Genomic DNA, 21,384 nt, shown 5'->3' with positions numbered 1-21,384 from the left:
TGACAGCAGAATATTAAACCAAGCATGAGGTCTTATAGAACATAGGTTGCATACCTACAATGCTGGCCCTGATTACCAGATAGCAAAAGGCCTAATAACTCAGAGCTATACAATGACACTGACAGTTCATTAATGTCCTTAAATTTATGTGTCACTACCAAAATACAACATGGCTTTAATACTCTTTGGCAGTAACATGCCTGAGGTACACCAGATGGGCATTTCCCCTCATAAAGGAATAGAAATGTTATGATCTCCACTTTTGGTGATAAAGTCTTTCCTGCTAAAAATAAGGGAAGCTTAAGTCTATATACGCTGAGCATCTTCTATGTGCAAATCACTGTCTTGGGTTCTCTGGAATATAGCAAAATAAAAAGACATTGTTACAATCTTCTAGGAGTTCAAAATCTAGGTAAGATTTCTGACCCTTTGAACCATGGTGTTATCTATCTAGATAGGAGATAAAATTATTTTTAGTTTTCTCAATTTGGTTCAACTTAGTTTCTTAGCTTGAAGATAGATTACAATTAACAATACTCATTTTTCTATTTTTACAGGTAACAATGCATGCTTAGAGGCTCTGATATTTGCAATTTGATCATCAAAAAACCTTTCAAAAAGATGTTCAGAGCTTTTTTTTGTCTGAGGTTTCTCATGCTTCATAAGCATGTTTTTGTTGCAAATTGGGATTCCTATTCTAATGCTTCAGTGATTTAAATATCACATCAAGGTAGACAGCTGGCCAACAGCCTGTGGCAACAGCAGTTTAATGTGGTTCTATCATGTGTCTGGGCAGAATTTTTACATTTAATCACTGATTATGCCCTTCAGGGCTGCAATATAAAAGCATGTATTAGTATGTTGTTTCCAAAAGACACCCAGGAAGATGTTACTGATTCAACGGTCATAAAACTAAAAGTGTAAGTTAGTTTAAAAAAAAAAAAAAAAGAGGTGGGGAGGAAATAACCAATTTAAAAACATCAAGTAATCTATCAGTAAAATAATTGTTGAAAAGAAAAAAGAAAAGAAAAGAAAAGAAAAAGCACCCATAGAAATCTTAAAGATAACATAGGGGCAAATTTTCAAGACCTGGGATTCAGCAATAGATTTTTAGATATGACACTAAAAGCATGAGCAGCAACAACAGTAACAACAAAAAAAGAAAACTCTGACTTGATAAGAACTAAAAACTTTTGCTCCTCAAAGGACATTATCAAGGGAGTGAAAAGACAACCTACAGAATGGGAGACAGTAGTTGCAAGGCATGTGTCTGATAAGGGCTTAATATCCAGAATATACAAAGAACTTTTACAATGCAAAAACAAAAAGACAAACAGGCTAGTTGAAATACGGGCAAAGGACTTGAATAGACATTTTGCCAATAAGCATATGAAAAGTTGCTCAACATCATTAGCCATTAGGAAAATGTAATTTAAAACCACAAGGATGGCAATTGTTAAAAAATTGGAATATGACAAGTGTTGAAGTGGATGCAGAGAAATCAGAAATCTAGTGCACTGCTGGTATAATGTAATATGGTATAGCCATTGTGAAAAGCAATATGGTGGTTCTTCAAGAAGTTAAATATAGAATTACCATATGACCTGTCCATTCTACTCCTAGTTATATAGCCCCAAAGAAGTCAAAACAGAGTCTCAAACAGATACTTGGATACTAATGTTCATAGTAGCATTATTTACAATAACCAAACGGTGGAAACAATCTAACTGTCCATCAACAAATGAATGAATAAGCACAATGTGGTACATATACACAATGGAATGCTATTCAACCATAAAAGAAATGAAGTTCTGAGACATGCTGCAACACAGATGAACCTTGAAAACATTATGCTTAATGAAATAAGCAAAGGTACATAAGGACAAATAGTGTATATTACTTACATGTACTATCTAGAATTAGCAAATTCGCAGACAGAAAGATTAGAAGTTACCAGGCAAGGAATGAAAGGAGGGGAAGTTTTCGCATGGTGGGTACAGAGTGTTTGTAAAAAAAAAATTAGGGAAAAAAAAATATGGGGGGAAAAGTCAAATGTCAAACACTGAGTTCTCACTTGGAACATCTCTCCCCTATTTTCCTTTCTTTGTTCTTCCCTTCTGATGTCTACCTAAGAAATAATTCCTAAAATAATTTTTTTTTGTCCACATATAAATTCAGTTTTACTAGTCAACACTAAGTATGTTGCCTGTAATTGGTAGAAGTTACAACTAGGTGAATGCTCATGGAAATAGCCAGATTTTCTAAAGATACAGAGTATAAACACAATTCTGATTTTCCTTTACTATGGTTTTACACAAAACCAAATAAACTACAATTATTAAAACCGCTGAGATGAAATATCTTGGAAGGAGGCTTTTCCCCTTTGCCAGTAGTTTCCTTCTAGCAAGACATACTGACAACTTCTAAATTACACAGAGAGGTGCTTAAATGCATTTTTAGACTAAAAGCAATTTTCCACATTCTAAGAATTGCTCTAAAAGTTTTAAGACTGAAAGTAGAAGAAACATCACAGAGTAAAAACTTCTATTATTCTCTTTTCCCAATTCAGAAGTTTCTCATTCACTTATTACTATCTAAACACCCAACCTTTTCTTCTCACATTTGTATGTGCTTCAGTTCCCAATTAATACTTCCCTTAGCATTCTATTTCAAAATCTGACCATCTCACTCTCTTTGAACTTTTACCATCTACAAGTTTCTTTCTGGAAATCTAGAAATACAAAATTCTAGCTATATCCAAATATAACTTTAAAAGACCTTTAAATGGAAAAGAATAAGGTTTTTAAACAGGGATATGAAATTGTTTTGCTAGAATACAGCTATCAAATTATTAATTAACTGCACTGTATGAACATGGACATGGAATTTTGTTTCTCTAGTCTCCTTATGTGTTCCAGTGAGAGGAGATAACTCAAAAGACCTCTAAGGTAACATTTAAAAGGTTTTCTTGAGGTATTCTCAATAAAAAGCACCAACTCCTTTATGAACCAAATTTCCCAGAGTGGCAAATTATATAAACAGACAACTGATATCAGATGAAACACAAATTATAGTTACATGGAAAAAAAATTTAATCTCTCATAGTAATAACTAGGAAAATTCAAATCAAGACACCCCTAAGTAAATAAAATAATACAGGCATCCAATCTTATAGAGGTAGTGATTAATACTAGTAACCATTTAGTTACTCTAAACTGATATAATCCTTTTGGGAAATCATTATCAATATGCATAGCAAAAATTATAACTCCTTTATTTATACTCCCATTGTTTAGAGAATTTAATGCAGTATAAATAATAATAATGAAAAAAGGGTGCTTTGATACTTTATCATGGTTGATCCATCTAGATTACACTTTTTTAAGAAGATTACATAAACAGAAGAAAAAGCTCTAGGTACATAGAGTTAGCAAAGATGGAAAAAGAAAAACAAAAGTAAAGAAACCTAGAAGCAATCTAAATGTCCAAAAACAAGGGAAGAGTTTATAAAGCAAATTAAAAAGATTACTATGCTGCTATTAAAATTAAAATGACTGAGTGATGTCATCAACATTGTGGCATAAGACATCCACTGAAAAACCCTCCCCAGATATTCAGTTTAAAAAGGGATAAATATCACTTGCTTAGAACTCTGGAGGAAGGTAGAGCTGAGAAAAGGATTCCATAAATGTTGAATCAAAGAAAGAGAAAAATATCAGGTAGGAAACTTCTATCCCAGACCGGCTGGTCCTCTTCCCTCCCCCTTACTTGTTCCCATGCTTGGGAAGTGCCTAGAGGGAGCGGCTTCGATAGCCGCTACATGTTTCCAGACAGAGAGACTCAAGTCAACAAAGACCCAAGGCAGAGCACAGCCACTGAGAAATGCTAGAAATGAAAGGGCCCCAAGGAGGAGCTTCCAAATTGGAGGATTAGAGAGAGAACGGAAGAACCTACTTCTTTCTCCAAAGTAGTAAGTAGCCAGGCAGAAACTGTCTGAATCAACTGTTTGGGGATCTGGAGGAAGGGAAGGAGAGTACCACACTCAGGGAAGTGCAGGATGGAGAGACCAATAAAACATGGGCAAAGGCTGTAATTCCTTCCCTGGCTACTGGTGCCCATTTCCCACCCTTGAGAAAAGTAGTAGAAAAGCAGATCCTTGCCTGGGGGACAGCTGTGGACTGGGATGGCTGTGGGAGTCATCTGCCCCAAGTACAGAGGGGGGCACAGCATAACACTGAATCAGATATTGGCTGACGAAGTGAGAGCACAGGAACCCTGCAGTTTCAGCCCCACTTGGTTGGCTGCTGACAGGCATCACTGTTTCTACTGCTGCAGAGGAAGAATAAGTAGCTGAAGAACACAACCTGCTGGGCAGGCTGGAAAGTTTCTTAGAGTCATTCCAGACACTTCCCAAGGCCCACTGGAGCTGGTCTATGCCCCCTGCATGGGTACCCAGCACTGTTGTGGCTGGGAAATACTAATAGTCCAACTGTCAAAAAAGTGCCCTAATACTAATCCAAGCAATGATAAAATCCTAGACAAGAGAGAAAAACCTTCAGAATAAACCCATCAAGATAATCAGATGACCAGATATCAGCAAAAAAACCATAAGCCTTGCTAAAACACAGGAAGATATGGTCTAGCCAAAGGAACAAATTAAAAAGTTGGAGACACAGAATTTGGAACTAATCAAAGATTTAAAAACAAAATCTCCTAAACAAATTCGATGAGATAGCTAAAGAGACAAAGGATATTAAGAAGACATTAGGTGAGCATAAAGAAGGATTTGAAAGAATACATAGAAAAATAACAGACCTTGTGGAAATGAAAGACATTGTAGATGAAATTAAAAATATACATGCAACAGATTTGAAGAGGCAGAAGAAAGGATCAGTGAGCTAGAAGACAGAACAACTGAATCAGAGCAGACAAAAGAAGAAATGGAGAAAAAAATGTAAAAATTTGAGCAGGGTCTCAGGGAGATCACTGACAAAATGAAGTACACAAACATATGTTTCATAAGTGTCCCAGAAGGAAAAGAGAAGGGAAAAGGACCAGGAAGAATATATGAGGAAATAATGGCTGAAGATTTCCAAATCCTTACAAAAACATAAATACGCAAATCCAAGGAGCTCAATGTACTCCAAACAGAATAAATCTGAAGAGACCCACTCCAAGACACATACTAATCAGACTGTCAAAAGCCAAAGAGGAGAGAATTCTGAAAACAGTAAGAGAAAAGTGATTCACTATATACAAAGGAAGCCAAATAAGACTAAGTGCTGATTTCTCATCAGACACCATGGAGGTGAGAAGGCAGTGGTACAATACAGTGAAGATACTGACAGAGAAAAATTGACAGCCAAGAATTCTCTATCCAGCAAAGCTGTCCTTCAAAACTGAGGGAGAGTTTAAATAGAGTTTAAAATATTTATAGATAAACAGAAGCTGAAAGAGTTCATTAATAAGAGATTGGCCCTACGAGAACTACTAAAGGGAGTCCTGCCAGATGAAAAGAAAAGACAGGACAGAGAGGTCTGGAAGAGGGTACAGAATTGAAGTATATTAATAAGGGTAACTTAGAGGACAAAAAGAGCGAGAAAAAATACATCTGACAAACACAAACACACACACAAACACACACACACACAACAAAGGATAAGACAGTTGAATCAAGAACTGCCTTTACAGTAATAACTTTGAATGTTAATGGATTAAACTCCCCAACCAAAAGACACAGCTTGGCAGAATGGATTAAAAAAACTGATCTCTCTATATGCTATTTACAAGAGACTTATCTTATACACAAGATGCAAACAGGTTGAAAGAGAAAGAATGGAAAAAGATATTCCATGCAAGTAGTAACCAAAAGAAAGCTGGGGAAGCTACACTAGTATAAGACAAAATAGACTTTACATGTAAAATATTATAAGAGATAAAGAAGGACACTATATGTTAATAAAAGGGACAATCCACCAAGAAAAAATAACAAACACAAATATTTACGCACCTAATCAATGTTCTCCAAAGTACTTGAGGCAAACACTGGCAAAGCTGAAGGGAGTAATATATGTCTCTACAACAATAGTGGGACACTTCAACACACCACTCTTTTTTATGGATAGAACATCTAAACAGAGAATCAATAAGGAAACAGAGAACCTAAGTAAGAAAATGAACTAGACCTAACAGACATATATAGAACACTGTAACCCCAAAAAAGAAGGATATACATTCTTCTTAAGTGCTCATGGATCATTTTCCAGGACAGAACACATGCTGGGACACAAAACAGGTCTCAATAAATTTAAAATTAGAGAAATTATACAAAGCACTTTCTCTGATCAATCATAATGGAATGAAGTTGGAAATATTGAATCACAGCTGGAGAACTGGAAATTTCACAAACAGATGGAGGTTACAACTCTCTTAATCAGTGGGTCAAAGAACAAACTGCAAGAGAAATCAGTGAATATCTTGAAACAAATGAAAACAAGAACACCACGAATTAAAACTTATGGGACTCAACAAAGGCAAGGCTGAGAGGGAAATCACAGCCCTAAATGCCTACATTACAAAGGAAAAAAAGAGCTAAGCCAAAGACCTAACTGAATAGCTGAAGAAACACAAAGAACAGAAAACTAATCCCAAAGCAAGCCAAAGGAAAGAAATAACAGAGTGGAAATAAATGAAATGGAGAACAAAAAAACAGAATCAATGAAACCAAAAATTGGCTCTTTGAGATCAATAAAATTGACAAACCCTTAGCTAGACTGACAAAGATAAAAAGAAGATGCAAATAAGTAAAATCAGAAGTGAGAGGGAGGGGTCATTACCATGAACCCCAAGGAAACAAAAAAGATCATAAGGAAAAAAAAAGATCGTAAGAGGATACTATGAACAACTGTACGCCAACAAACTACACAACTTAAATAAAATGGACAATTTGCTAGAAACCCACAAACAACCTACACTGAAGAAATATGAGATATTTCTATGAGAAATATAAGACCTCAACAAACCAATCATAAGTAAAGAGATTGAATCAGTCATCAAAAACCTGCCAACAAATCACACGGTGTTTCCTCCCAGGCAGAAGCCCAGGAAATACATCTCTGGTGAACATAGGTCCCGTGTCTTCCATTGCTGAGCTGTATGTGAACTGAAAGGACTTGAGCTGTGGCGCTAGGACAGGGAACATGCCTTTGGTATTCATGTGGAAACATTGCAGAAAACGGATTGTTTCAGATCAAGGACCAAGGGCTGACAGAGTTCCCTTCAGTGTTGCATACGCTGACGAGCAATATCAGGACCTTCAACTTGTCCAACGAGATCAAGAACCTACTACCTATGCTGATAGGGAAGTTCACTCTGCTGAAGAGCCTCTCCCTGAACAACAACAAACTGTTCTGCCTGATGAGTTATGCAATTTGAAAAAAACTACTGACGCTAAGCCTAAACAATAATCACAGGATGGCGCTGCCATCTACCTTTGGGCTACTCTCTTTCCTCAAGACCCTGAGTCTCTCTGGGAACCAACTCCAAGCATTACCACACCTACTTTGTAGCCTACAACATGTGGATATTATGCAGCTCTCTCTGTAAGAACCAGATTCAGAGTAACTACAGTTCATTGAACTCAACCTCAATCAGAACCAGATACCTCAGAACTCAGTGAAGATATCGTGCTGTCCTCACCTCAAAGTTCTTTGCCTGGAATAGAACTGTATTGAGCTCAGCATGCTTCCACAGAGTATCCCAGATCTGTCTGCCTGCTGTGGAAGGCAATCTTTTTGAGATAAAGCACCTTCAAGAACTGGAAGGCTATGCTAAGTACATGGAGAGGTTTATGGCCACCAAAAAGTTTGCTTGATGTCCTCCAGGAGTATGGGAAACTTACAGGACATTCACTTGGAACATCTGTTGGAATCTGACTGAATCAAAGGTTCCTGTCATTGTCAAGGACATCTACAATAAGGAGGTGATACTCCAGTTGATATATCACTCAATCTTTTTCCTTTTTAGGGCTCACCTCCAATAAGCTAAAAGAAAAGGGATAGGAAGAGCTTGGAAGAGTCCTCCATTTTGAGTCATGGATAGAGCACCGGTAAATATTGATCTTTAAAACCATCATTAGTTTGGCTTTAAGAAACCAGCTGCTGGTTGGCTATTTCTGTGGTGAAGGGTTGCTACCTGGGAACAGAATAGTTTCACACTATACCTTTCAATTTCATGTTTAGTTTCAATGTGTAAGCATCCATAAAGTCAACTGCTATTCCACCTCTGTGTTAATACTTCATATTTTTATGAAATTCAAATAGTTTGTGAGAGGCTGCTAAGGTGAATCTAAGGATTTATGATTTTATTCCAGTCCATCAGTTCAAATGCAGTATTTATCCTTAGAGCTTAGGATATATATGACTGTCTTGATTAAAAGTGTGTGCTTTGTCAGAGAAGCACCGAAACAACACTAAGAGATGATCCCTAGGTCTGCAGTGGCAAATTCTTTACTACTGCAGGAGCCTTATTGGTAGAGGTCACTGAAGAGCTAAAATCATATATGCAACACTTGTTAAGATAAGAGGAATTTTAACTGAGATCTTCCTGAAGCTTTGTTACAAATAATGTCTTATTTCTGGTAACCCCTTTCCCATTTTGTATTTATAACTCTACTGATCAAATTATCTAACAAAAAAACCATTGCTACAACATTTTATCTAACAGCACCTTAAAAGAATTATACACCACGACCAGGGGTTTTTATTCCAGGTATGCAAGGGTGGTTCAACACAAGAAAATCAATTAATGCAATACACCAATTAACCAATCGAAAGGGAAAAACCACATGATCATCTTGATTAAAATTTAACCAAGAAACAGCATGTGACAAAATCCAGCATCTTTTCTTGATAAAAACACTTCAAAAGGTAGAAATCAAAGGAAACTTCCTCAACACGATAAAGGGCATATATGAAAAATCTACAGCTAACATCATACTCAGGGGTGAGAGACTGAACGCTTTCTGTAAGATTGGGAATAAGACAAGGATGCCCACTGTTACCACTGTTATTCAACATTACGCTAGAAGTTCTGGCTGGAGCAGTTAGGCAAGAAAAAGAAATAAAAGGTATCCAAATTAGAAAGGAAGATGTAAAAATTTCACCATTTGCAGGCAACATGATCCTATATTTACAAAGTCCCGAAAAAACTATGACAGCCATTACAGTTAACAAACAAGTTCAGCAAAGTGGTAGGATACAAGATCAACATGCAAAAATCAATAGTGTTTCTATACACTGATAATGAGCTATTGAAGGAGGTAATTAAGAAAAAAATTCCAATTACAATAGCAACTAAGAGAATCAAATATCTAGGAAAAAATTTAACCAAGGAGGTAAAGGACCTGTACCCAGAAAATTACAAAATATTGTAAAAGAAAACAAAGACGACCTAAATACATGGAAGGGCATTCATGAGCATGGATTAGAAGGCTAAAAATTGTTAAGATGGCAATTCTACCCAAATTGATCTACAGATTCAATGCAATACCAATCAAAATTCCAACAGCCTACTTTGCAAAAATGGAAAAGCTAATTATCAAATTTATTTGGAAGGGTAAGGGGCCTCAAATAGCCAAAAACATCTTGAAAAATAAGAAGTTGGAGGACTCATGCATCCTGACTTCAAAGCATATTATTCATAGCCACAGTGGTTCAAACAGCATTATAGTGGTATAAAGACAGATATATTGATCAATGGAATTGAACTGACAGTTCAGAAATAGACTCTGATCTATGGTCAACTGATTTTTGACAAGTCTCCCAAGTCCACTCAACTGGGACAGAAGAGTCTCTTCAATAAATGGTGCTGGGAGAACTAGATATCCATATCCATAAGAATGAAATAGGACCCCTATCTCACTCCCTATATTAAAATTAACTCAAAATGGGTCAAAGACCTAAATATCAGAGCCAGTACTTTAAAACTCCTAGAAGCAAATATAGCGAAATACCTTCAAGATTCAATGATTGGTGGTAGTTTCTTTGACCTTACACCCAAAGCACAAGCAACAGAAGAAAAAATAGGTAACTGTGGTTCAAAGAAACTTTGTCAAAAGGCTGAAAAGGCAGCTGACTCAATGGGATAAAGTATTTGGAAACTACTTATCTGATAAGGGTTTGATATTCAAAATACATAAAGAAATCCTACAACTCAACAATAAAGACAACAACCCAAAAAATGGGCAAAAGACACTCTCCCCAAGAGGAAATAAAAGTGGCTAAAAGGCATGAGAAAAGATGTTCAGTTTCATTAGCTTTTAGGGAAATGCAAATCAAAACTACAATGAGTTATCATTTCATACCTACTAGAATGGCCACTATTAAACAGGAAACTACCAGTGTTTGAGAGGATGTGGAGAAATTGTAACACTTATTCACTCCTGGTGAGAATGTAAAATGGTACAGTCACTGCTGGAAGACAGTTTGGTGTTTCCTTAGGAAGCTAAGTACAGAGTTGCCTTATGACCTGGCAATCCTACAATTTGGTATATACTCAGAACTGAAAGTAGGGACACAAACAGACATTTGCACACCAATGATCATAGGAGCATTATTCACAATTGCCAAAAGATGGAAACAACCCAACTGTCCATCAACCAATGAATGAATGAACAAAAATGTGGTATAAATGTATGATGGAATATTATTCAGCAGTAAGAAGGAATGAAGTCCTGAAGCATGTGACAACATGGACGAACCTTAAGGACATTAGCTTGAGTGAAATAAGTCAGACACAAAAAGACAAATATTGTATGATCCACTAATATGAACTAATTATAATATGTAAACTTGTAGACAAAAATCTAGAATTTAGGTTATCAGGAGATAGAATAAGGCTAGAGAATGGGGAGCAGCTGCTTAATACATGCAGAGTTTTTTTAATTAGGTTGAATTTAAATGTTAGGAAATGGATAGAAGTGATGGTAGCATGTTATTGTGTATGTAATTAACAGTGCTAAATTGTAAGTGAATGTGACTGAAAAGGGATGTTTAGAGCCATGTATGTTACCAGAAGGAAAGCCAGAGGTTAAAACATGGGACTGTATAAACACAGTGAATTTTTTGGTAGATGATGACTGTGATTAACAATATAAATATAAAAAATCTCTTTCATGAATTAGAACAAATATACAACACTATTACAAGGAGTTAATAATAGAGTGGTATATGGGGGAAAATGTACCTACTGCAAACTATGGACTATAAGTAACATTAATATCTTAATATTCTTTCATCAATAGTAACAAATGTACCACACCAAAATTAGTGCTCAATAATGGGGGGTGGGGGACAGGGCACAGGGAGTACGGGATGCTTTGGGTTTTGTTTTTTTTTTGGTTATCTTTTTATTGGAGTAATGCAAATGTTCTAAAATTGATTGTGGTGATGAATGCACAACTATGCAATGATACAGTGAGCCACGGATTGTATATTTTGGAAGGATTGTATGGTGGGTGAATATATCTCAATAAATTTGCATTAAAAAATTATAAAAGATTACTCTATAGATACTGGAATGCAAAAATATAAACAGCACATTTTCCAGTGTATAAAATTCACTGTCATGTAAAATAGATCCCAATTACATATGGAAATTTGGAGGTAACATAATATAAGCCCTTTATCAGTATATGCATTAAAAGTGATTTTAAAGTAGTTTTACAGTATTATTTTCTTTATATAAATACAGCACTATATGGTAAGAAACCAGGATGAAAACATATTCTGAATAATTAGTAATATTTTACAAACTGTTAGAAAAAGTATATAATCATGTACTCAAAAAATAAATACACTGGGATCAATAAAAGCTGGTACATATCAGAACCACAAAACTCAATAAATTTACCAGTAAATGAAGTATCATACCATACTCTCAGTACTGAAAAAGAAAGTCTGGAATTTCAGTGATTATATTTAAAAAAAAAAAAAAAAGCATGTTACAGTATAAAATAAATCTGAATTTTTATGCAGAACATACAAAGAAAATATGTAAATAAAAATGGCTAAAAAGCTAATAGCAAAATATGATAAATTTGAATGAATTCTTATGCAGGTAGCCAGAGTAACAGTTCAGTAATATCCAATACAAAACAAAAAGAAACACAATATATTTGAAGGAATTCTGTTAGTACTTACAGAAAAACAAACGATTATTGAATGTTAGTCCACAGGAAGCTACATAAAAAAATATGAGAAGGAGTTCTCATGGAAGCTAAACCAATAAATATTACAGCTATATTATGAGCATCAAAAATACAAAAACAAAGATTTTAATCCTTGTACTTAAAAAAAAAACAACACCTAGAAAATGATCATATTCAAAGTAAAGTAAATTATAAATCCCAGAAATGGAAATCTGACATCATAGCTAGACTCCAAATCACTCCCTATACCAATGACATTTACTGTGTCAGAACCAAGTCATCAGTATGTTCAAACAATAAATTACCCTTAGACCAAAAGCACTACCATGTTTTTAAGGTGATTTCACCATTACCTCTTATTTTACAGTATTCCATTAAGTTTTAATTCACCCACACAGTTGTGAAGTAATAGAGCATCACTTCAAAATCTTAAGCCTAAATCTACTCCTTCCTCTCATTAACCCTCTAAGTCATGTATTGATAGAGACACATAACTGATGGTTCAGCCTCCTGGAATCAGAGTTTACAGACTTTTCTACTGGCCAGCTCTCTATAGGAGAACTGTAATGGGGTCAAGAGAAGAGTTAAAAAGAGGGAGGCTTCTTTAATAAGCTACGTGTTGTTTTACCAAACTATCATGGCTTCCTCTTTATAGAACCTTTTGGTTGTGTAATATACATGTTAATTCTTCCTATCATGACCCTTTACATTTTCCCATAGATACTGTATTTCCTGATCTTCTTGCTTTCTCTAAGTTTTTATTTTCCCAGTTGATGGTAGGTCAGGATAATGCACCACAGTGATTTTTCATAAAGTCTCTAAAATTAAGCTTTCATGTTATAGTGATATTCTGTTGTTTTTGACTCACTGGTGACAGCTGTAAGAAATATGAAGCTGAAAATGTAGGAGAATGACCTAAATTCCTCATCTGCTTGTGTGAACTATGCCTTGTTACTTTTGATAAGAAAATTATGTTATCTATGGTTGTGAAATTTGTACCTATTCTGTGAAATTTGTTGCCATGCTCTGCCAGCTGGGGAGTAGAATCTTCACTACTCTCTGGTCATCCAAGCCAGTTAAATTGTAAGTGATATTTTTTTCTTTTGTCTCTCTTAATGCTATTTATTGCATCTTTGTTTTCTACTGTATTAATTTAAAATTTTTTGAAAATCAGCTCTATGTTACAGAAAAGTTCCAAGTATAGTACAACTTTTCTCCTGACCTATGTAATCCTACACCCCATTCAGTTTTTATCCATTGTCCCAATAATGTCTGTTACAGCAAAAGGATTCAGTCCAAAAGCTTGTACTATATTCAGTTACCTTTTTTAGTTTCCTTCAAAATGGAACAACTCTTTAGTATCTGTATGATCCTAATATTTCTGAAGAATACAGGAGGGTTATTTTTTAGAATGTTCCTAAATTTAGATATGTTTGCTGTTTCATCATGATTAGATTCAGGTTGTGGAGTTTTTGCAGAATAACACAGAAGTGATGTTGTGGTCTCAATGTATCCTATCAAGTAGCACACAATTTTGATTTTTACTATTATTGATGATGTTCACTTTGATCAGCTGCCAACTTCTTCAATGTCAAGTTATCTCTGTAATTAATAAGTATGTTGCGAGGAGGCACTTGGGAATTATGTAAACATTATGTCCCTGAATCATACAAATTATTAATTTAATTATATATACCATGGACTCATGGATTCCTACTTTTGGTTGGTTATAATCTGTTATTAGTAACATTTATTTTGATGCTCAAATTGTCCTAGATTTGGCCAACGGAAACCCTTTAAGCTTGCTTCCCTATTCTGCTTTGAACAGTTTCTTATTTTCTGGCAGAATAATATGCTCCAGGCTCATCTTGTACTTTCCGTACCCCAGTCCTACAATCAGCCTTTTCTCCCAGGAACCTTTGTTCCTTTTAAGTGAAGAAGGATATTTAGAAACCAAAATCTGGAAATCAGGAGTGCTCACTATTATCTCTCTCTCTCTCTCTCTCTCTCAATCTCTCTCTCCCATTTATATCTATTTTTCTAACTGTATGTTGAAAACTATGAGTTCATACCAGTATCTCCTATTCCAAAACACCAAGGGTTCATTCTCATGTTCTTTTTAAATTTTCATATTTTAACAGTTCTCTTCTCAGACAATAAAAATCCTAGCTCCCATCATCCCTAATATACCTATTTATCTGATCAATCCCCCCACAACACCAGTCTTTTGTGACTGATTCATTCCTCCCCACTCCTGCAGACATTCTCTTCACCCCGCTTAGGTTCTGACATCTTGTGCCAGACCACCTCTCTGTGGAATGCCTTTTGCACCACATTCAGGTCCCAACAGCCTGCACAGGCTCCCAGGCCACTGTTTCTCCAGTTGGGCATGCTCCTCACTCTGCTCTGGGCCCTCAGTCCCCATGTGAATGCTTACATTGCTCAGATATTATCTTTTGGTCTAAATTGTTCAGGAAGGGTTGAAAAAGAAGGGAAGGACAATGCATATGCTTTTAACAGCTTAATTTTCTATTCAACATGTCCTTAGTATTCTTAGAGATTGTTCTAGTTTGCTAATGCTGCAGAATGCAAAACACCAGAGATGGATAGGCTTTTATAAAATGGGGGTTTATTTCACTACACAGTTACAGTCTTAAGGCCACAAAGCATCCAAGGTAACACCTCAGCAATCGGGTACCTTCACCGGAGAATGGCCAATGGCGTCCACTAAACCTCTGCTAGCTAGGAAGGCAGCTGGCGTCTGCTCCAAAACTCTGGCCTCAAAACGGCTTTCTCCCAGGACGTTCCTCTCCAGCAAGCTTGCTCCTCTTCAAAACATCACTCCCAGCTGCACTCCATTTCCTCTCTTTGAGTCAGCTCATTTATATAGCTCCACTGATCAAGGCCCACCCTGAATGGGCAGGGCCATGCCTCCATGGGAACATCTCATCAGAATCATCTTCCACAGCTGGGTGGGGCACATTCCAAGCAAATCTCTGCCCCACAAGACCACAAAGATAATGGCATTTGGGGGACACAATACATTCAAACTGGCACAGAGATCATGTAGGCAATAATTTATAAAATTAAGTTAAGCAAATAATTCAAAAAAATTAAGAAATCAATATGCTGTGAAGGAGGTATGGTGCTAAGAGTCCTTCAGTCTTTAGTCAAATTATTTTATATCATTGATAATATTCCCTAAGTATGTGATAATTTTTACTTCTTTACAATATTTATTGTTTTATATTATCAGTAACACAACTTCTGTGCTCCATAGAGTACCAGTCATAACTAGCTGATTATAACAGGCATTTGCTAGTTACCTTTTGGCTTTATATTTGTAATACTGGAACCTGAGTCATTTTTGGTGGGTGCTGGGAAAGTGCCTAATGACCAGCAAATACAGGAATGGTTTAGTTAGGATTAAGTGTATAAGTAAAGTAAATTTGTGGTTTCTAAAATTTTTCTTCAATGTTACGTCATTTTTCTAGTAAAATAAATAAATAAAAAAGGCCCATGATTGCAAACGAGATATTACTTTCTCTCTCCTATGAAGAAAACAGCTAAAATTATTTTATTTTCTTCATGCCATCAGGTATATTCCACTTTCTCCACCTTTACATTGATAACTATAAAGAATGATTGTTGTTACTCTTTCTTTTTCCTTTAGAGGTTCTAAAACAGGGTAACATATTCATAGCTAAACTTCCTCCTCCTACAACCAATATTTAGATTGAAGCTGACCTGGAAGAGGAAATCCTGATCTAGGTCATAAACTCCTTTGAAGCAAGTATTGTGCATATTTAGCATCCTCACTCCATTTCTTGGTTCATGAATGAATGGACAGATGAATACACGAATAAATATGACAAGGACAAAGTAGTTCGGACGTGCTGTCCTTTCATTTCCATCCCTCTCTATTTACAAATAGCATTCTGGATAGCCCCCATTTTTAATTTAAAAAAATTTAAAGCCATCAGTAGGAAATCAGACTATTCCCATAAAAAATTGTAACTATACTAGTCACCAATTATTTTTGGAATTAAAGATAACATACTACCTCTGTACTCTGTACACTCGAGTCCATGGAGGTACGAGGGCTAGGATCCGAGCCACCAATTCTACCAGGTCACTAGGAGAATAACTCTTATATCTTCCTGATTTCCATAGCTCATAAAGCCCAGTTCCACGAATCACCAGGGTAGGGTAGAGTTTCAAACCATCAGGACGAAAAGCAGGGTTCTCAAAAAACTCCTGTGAACAGAGAATAAAAAATTACTTCCCTAGTTATGCAGAGGTTACGTATATTGAATTTTCAATCCTGCATCAGCTTTTCTCACACACCCAGCAGGCCTTGGGCTACCTTCCTTTCCTTTCCATCAAGGGGTGTGGTATGCAGAAAGAATTGAAACTCCTTTTTTTTAAACACCCTGATTGAAATAAGCATTTGTTGTGTACAGACTAGAAGTCCCTCCACAATTCAGCTCTGTCACTTTGATCTCATCTGATGCAACCCCTCCCCACTTTGGCCTTTACAAAGGCAATTTTCTCTAGCTGGGAAGTTCATCAACTTTTCACTACTTATCTTTCAGATCTCAGCTTGAATGCCACTTCTTCAAAATGGCCTTCCTGACCTTGAAATACTAGCTGTCCCACCTCCAAAAATTTCCCATTGAACCCTGTATTTCTTCTTTCTTAACATGATCATGCATATTTTATTTAATGTCTGTCTTCATCTCTGGACTGTATCTTCTAATAATGTAATACATTTAGTTTAAATTTTAAAAAAGTTTTGGAAGAGATTATCTGGTCTACAAAACGTAAAATATTTACTATATGGACCTTCACAGAAAAAGGTGGCCGACCCCTGGATATATCTATTTTGTCCTTAGGCAAAGTGGTATATCATCCCTGACCTGGGATACACCCTGTTCATTTGTTATCTGGACACTGAACAATACATCTAATTCATCTATTTTTGGCATAGTCATTTCTTGTATGTTATCATCCCAGTCAGCTGCTCTATTTCTTTATCTGGAAACAGTAAGGAGATAACAGCCATTCTTTTTCCATTACTTTTTTTTTTAAATTTTGGCCTGAAAACTTTCCTGTGTATTGCTTGAGATTTCAAAAGAACATGTTAACTCATGTGTCTATCATAAATATAAAAATCTTCCCTTTCATGCAAGACCACAGCAAGATTTTCTACACCAAATCCCTTCCTCCAACTCAATGTATAAAATGCATTTTGGGGCAATTAATTATGAGAACAATATAGACTTAAAAACTTTCACTGAAACTGATGTTCAATATAGTGGCTGATTTGGTGAAAAACATAAATTAAAATGGTAATTATGTTGTTAAAATGTCTTTAATCGTGGTAATAAATACAGAGCCCCAAAATATCAGTAAATTTATCCTGGGCTGACCATGTAAGAAGACTATATATTCTATGTCTCTGCTTGACTTTAGTCATTAAATCTGATCTTGAACCTATCATTTGAAGAAACTTTACACTGACGATTTCCCTCTTTATCTTGATTTTGCATGATACATAATGGAGGAATGATGACGGACTTTACAGTTCCCTCTGATTCCACCTTGGTATTAGTATCTGTACATCCAGCAGTGATGGTCTATATCTTGTGAACCGTGAAAGCCAAAATCCTTCTTACCTTCCGCTCCATTATTTTTGCAAAGCTTTCTTTGTTTAACTTGAATTTCAAAGGAAATGTAACTACAGATTTTTTTGATCTCTCTCATTGATTTCTATCACATTCTTAAATGCTGTATACTTTGTGCACCATTTGGTCTTAGAGATTTTCTTCTATAACTGTGTGTGATTTTCCCTGTAACAATTATATTTTAAAAGTTCATCATGTCTTTAATATTCTATAGCCATCTACAAAGAGGATGTTTGCAAGCCATTCTCCACCTAATCTGAATCCACCTTTTCAAAAACAAAGCTAACATGGATAGAGAAGCCATGACAGACTGAAAAGAAAACAGAGCTAGATATTAAAATTCAAATAACAGAAAGGCTGGAAGAAAAGAGAATATGTTTAATGAAATACTGGAGGAGAAAGGCATTTCTAAGTTTAGAAGCATCTGAAGAAATCATCAAGGGGAAAAAAGAAGTAAAAGGCCAATGGTAGAATGGGGTAAATATTTGCAATAGATACAAAAAATAAGGAGACCATAATGTCTTTATCTAAAATCTGATGTAAATTAATATAAAAAAATACATCCTAACAAATGACAAAAAGACGCAATTCCAAAAAGATGAAATACACTACAATTACAAAATGCAAATTAAAATGGCACTTTTATCCATTAAATTAGCAAAGATTAGAATATACTTATATTTGTATGTGTTTGTATGTATATGCGTCTACAAAATATACATACAGGAGAGAATTATTTTGGGGAAAAATAAACCTGCTGAAATGAGTGTAAACTGGAACAACCCTATGAAAAGAAACTTAAAAATAGATTGGGATTCTTAAAATGGTTATAACTGATAATTCTACTGCAGAAGATTTATACTGAAGAAATAATCCTATATAGTACAAAAAGTTACAGGCATCAAATTGTTGACTGCAGTGCTAATTACAATATCAAAAAGTGTAAATATCCTAAATTTTGAAAAACTTGGGAGTGATTAAGCAAATAATGGTATATTTATCCAACAGAAATTAGACATTTAAATACGTTAACATGTTAACAGAGGACACTTCTCAACATGAATAAATGCTTGTTATAATGCTAAGTGAAAAAGCAAATGGAAAAATTATCTATCATTTGTATGTAAGTTTAAGTGTATGTGGATAAACAACCTCACCCCCCAAAAAGCCTAAGCATACAAACACGCTGGAAGAGAACATGTAAAAATGTTAGGATTTTGTTTGGTATTGAGACTATGTTTTGACAGCTCTTTCCCGTCTGCATTTCCAGTATTTTATAATGAGGATGTACTGCTTTTATAATGGAAAAAAATTAACAGTAAGCAAGCAAATAGAGCAGAGTGGATAGAAATAGCATGCAGAGGCATTCTAAATTAGTCTGGTTTAAAGTAACACTTACTGTAAACTGTTCAATGTCTCTTTCTAGTCCCACATTTGGCAGATCAGGCATCATATGAGCTACAACTTTGAAACCAGAATCTTTGGCCAGGTGAAATGACTCACATACTGCCTTTACAGTGTGGCCCCTAAGGAAAGAAAATTCACTACCTGTTACACAAATAAACGGGCAAAAAGTTAACATAAGGCAGCAAAGGGCAAACAATCTCTCAGACATGTAACAGAAATTCTATAACTAAGAATCACATAGCTGGGGAAAAAAAAACTTAGAAGTTATTTTTTATATCCCCATCTCTGAGAAGGCCTGGAGGTGAGTCATTTTACTTCTGAGATATTTTCCAGAAATTCCTTTATGTACCTACTCAACGTTCTGAAAGGAGATGACTGGGCTAATAAGAGCTAGTGTATACTAAAATTATTCAGCTTAACATCGTCAGTCAAAATAAACTTACTAATGTAAAGATATGTTTAAAAAAAAACAAAAATAATGATGAGCTCAAAATCATGCAGATGTATCAGCTTTCTATGCTCTTTCCTTTAAAGATCTTGTGAAATTATTTGTAGAGCAAAGAGTGAACTTATAATACAAAACAGATTAATATTTTTCCTTTAAGTCTCCGATTAATGGTCATTTTCATCAGAAAACTTCCCTGGTCTTTAAGAAACTCTCTTTCCATCTCCATAGGGACCTCTCTACCATACTCCCTTGATTATTGCAGACCAACCAGTTTTCCTGATTCTAGTCTTCCCCTACATGAACACATTCTATTTAGATTAATCTTTCTCAAACATGATATCCATTAGATTCTTCCCTATGCTCAAAAATGTTCAACAGATTTCCATTACTTAAAGGTAAACTTCTAACCCCCTTAGCCTGGCATTTTTCTCGGTCATTTCTAAAATCTCAACCAGTATGTTTCCCTAATTCCCCTTTACTTTTCTACTAGCACAATCCCAATCATGTCTATCAAAATCCTACTAAAGTAAAGTAGTCTTTACTGTCCAATTCAACACCTACCTATCCCCAGAACCCTGCCTTTTACCATTCTAGGTCACTGATCTCTGCTATTGCCTAATGAATTCCTGGAATCTTTTACTTTTCACTAACTTAGTAATTAATCATAAAATTTCTTATGCAGGTAACCTTTCATGTGTATGTTTCTCCTCAACCCAATTACGTATCCAGAGGGAAGAGAACATCATATGTCTCAACTAACCCCTCTAGCTACAATTTTATTTCTTTCCTTCCTTATACTTTTTGAATTTCTCAGTGTATACACATTGCTTCACCACCTTTCTCTCAACTTCCTGCCAGGCACCATCTGTTTCACAAAAACAAATCTCTCACACCTCACACCAACTTCCTTCTTGTTCAAATCCCTTTTTTCCTGCTACTAACCTTGAACCCTGCCCTCCTGTTCTCCTTATGAGAAAGGCTGTTTATGATTAGAAGAGGGAGAGATGTGATCATGTTTATAGGCTACTGGAAAAAAGCCAGTAGAGAAAGTATAAAAATGCAGGACAGAAGGGATAGAATTAAGAGCACAGACAGAAGAAATGATGGAATACTTCTTTCTCTTAAGATTAGTAGAAAGGAGGAAAGGATAAGTATGGATGTAGATAAAATCAGTAAGAGAAGAGGAAGGTTTGCACAAGATCATTTACCATTTTACCTGTTGGTATCTCTGGCCACATCTTCATACACACTCTGTACTCCAATCTCCAACCTCGTGCAGCCATAGGTCAACATGTCACTTAAATGCCGTTTCATGCAATAATCTGGTCTGGTCTCAATAGTAATTCCAATACACTTTGTGAGACTTCTCTCAGAATACCTGCAGAATAAATTTAAAAATAAACAACCTGCCACAATTTTAGGATATTTACTCTCATTCAAAGGATTGTCCTCTCTTACTCCTCCCAGTATAAGACAATGGTTAAGAGCATGGGCTCTGGAGCCAGACCATCCGAGTTCAAATACTGGCTCTGCTTCTTCCTAACTATGCAAACAGAAGTGTCATTAACTTCTCTGTGCTTTGGCTTCTTTATCTGCAGAATGATGATAATAATAGCATCCACCTCACAGTGTTG

The 21,384-nt window shown here is 35.6% G+C and overlaps 1 protein-coding gene and 1 pseudogene across 2 annotated transcripts in view; one reads left to right on the top strand and one right to left on the bottom strand.

The window, feature by feature from the left end:
* Positions 1 to 21,384, bottom strand: part of ELP3 (elongator acetyltransferase complex subunit 3) — a 116,928-nt gene that overhangs the window by 53,411 nt on the left and 42,133 nt on the right. The window contains exons 8-10 of one of the 2 annotated variants that reach the window (XM_037813057.1): positions 20,967 to 21,128; positions 19,289 to 19,421; positions 16,272 to 16,462 (exon numbers count right to left, since the gene is read on the bottom strand). In XM_037813057.1, coding sequence (XP_037668985.1) covers positions 16,272 to 16,462; positions 19,289 to 19,421; positions 20,967 to 21,128 — 486 coding nt within the window. Of the gene's footprint in view, positions 1 to 16,271; positions 16,466 to 19,288; positions 19,422 to 20,966; positions 21,129 to 21,384 lie in introns of both variants that reach the window. The other variant, XM_037813058.1, reaches the window with a different exon arrangement.
* On the top strand, positions 1,242 to 7,873 carry LOC119516672 (annotated as a pseudogene).

This window comes from Choloepus didactylus, chromosome 20, assembly GCF_015220235.1.
Source record: "Choloepus didactylus isolate mChoDid1 chromosome 20, mChoDid1.pri, whole genome shotgun sequence".
NCBI lineage: Eukaryota > Metazoa > Chordata > Mammalia > Pilosa > Megalonychidae > Choloepus > Choloepus didactylus.
The sequence above is the reverse complement of the archived record's forward strand: the minus strand, read 5'-3'. Positions and strand labels throughout refer to the sequence as shown.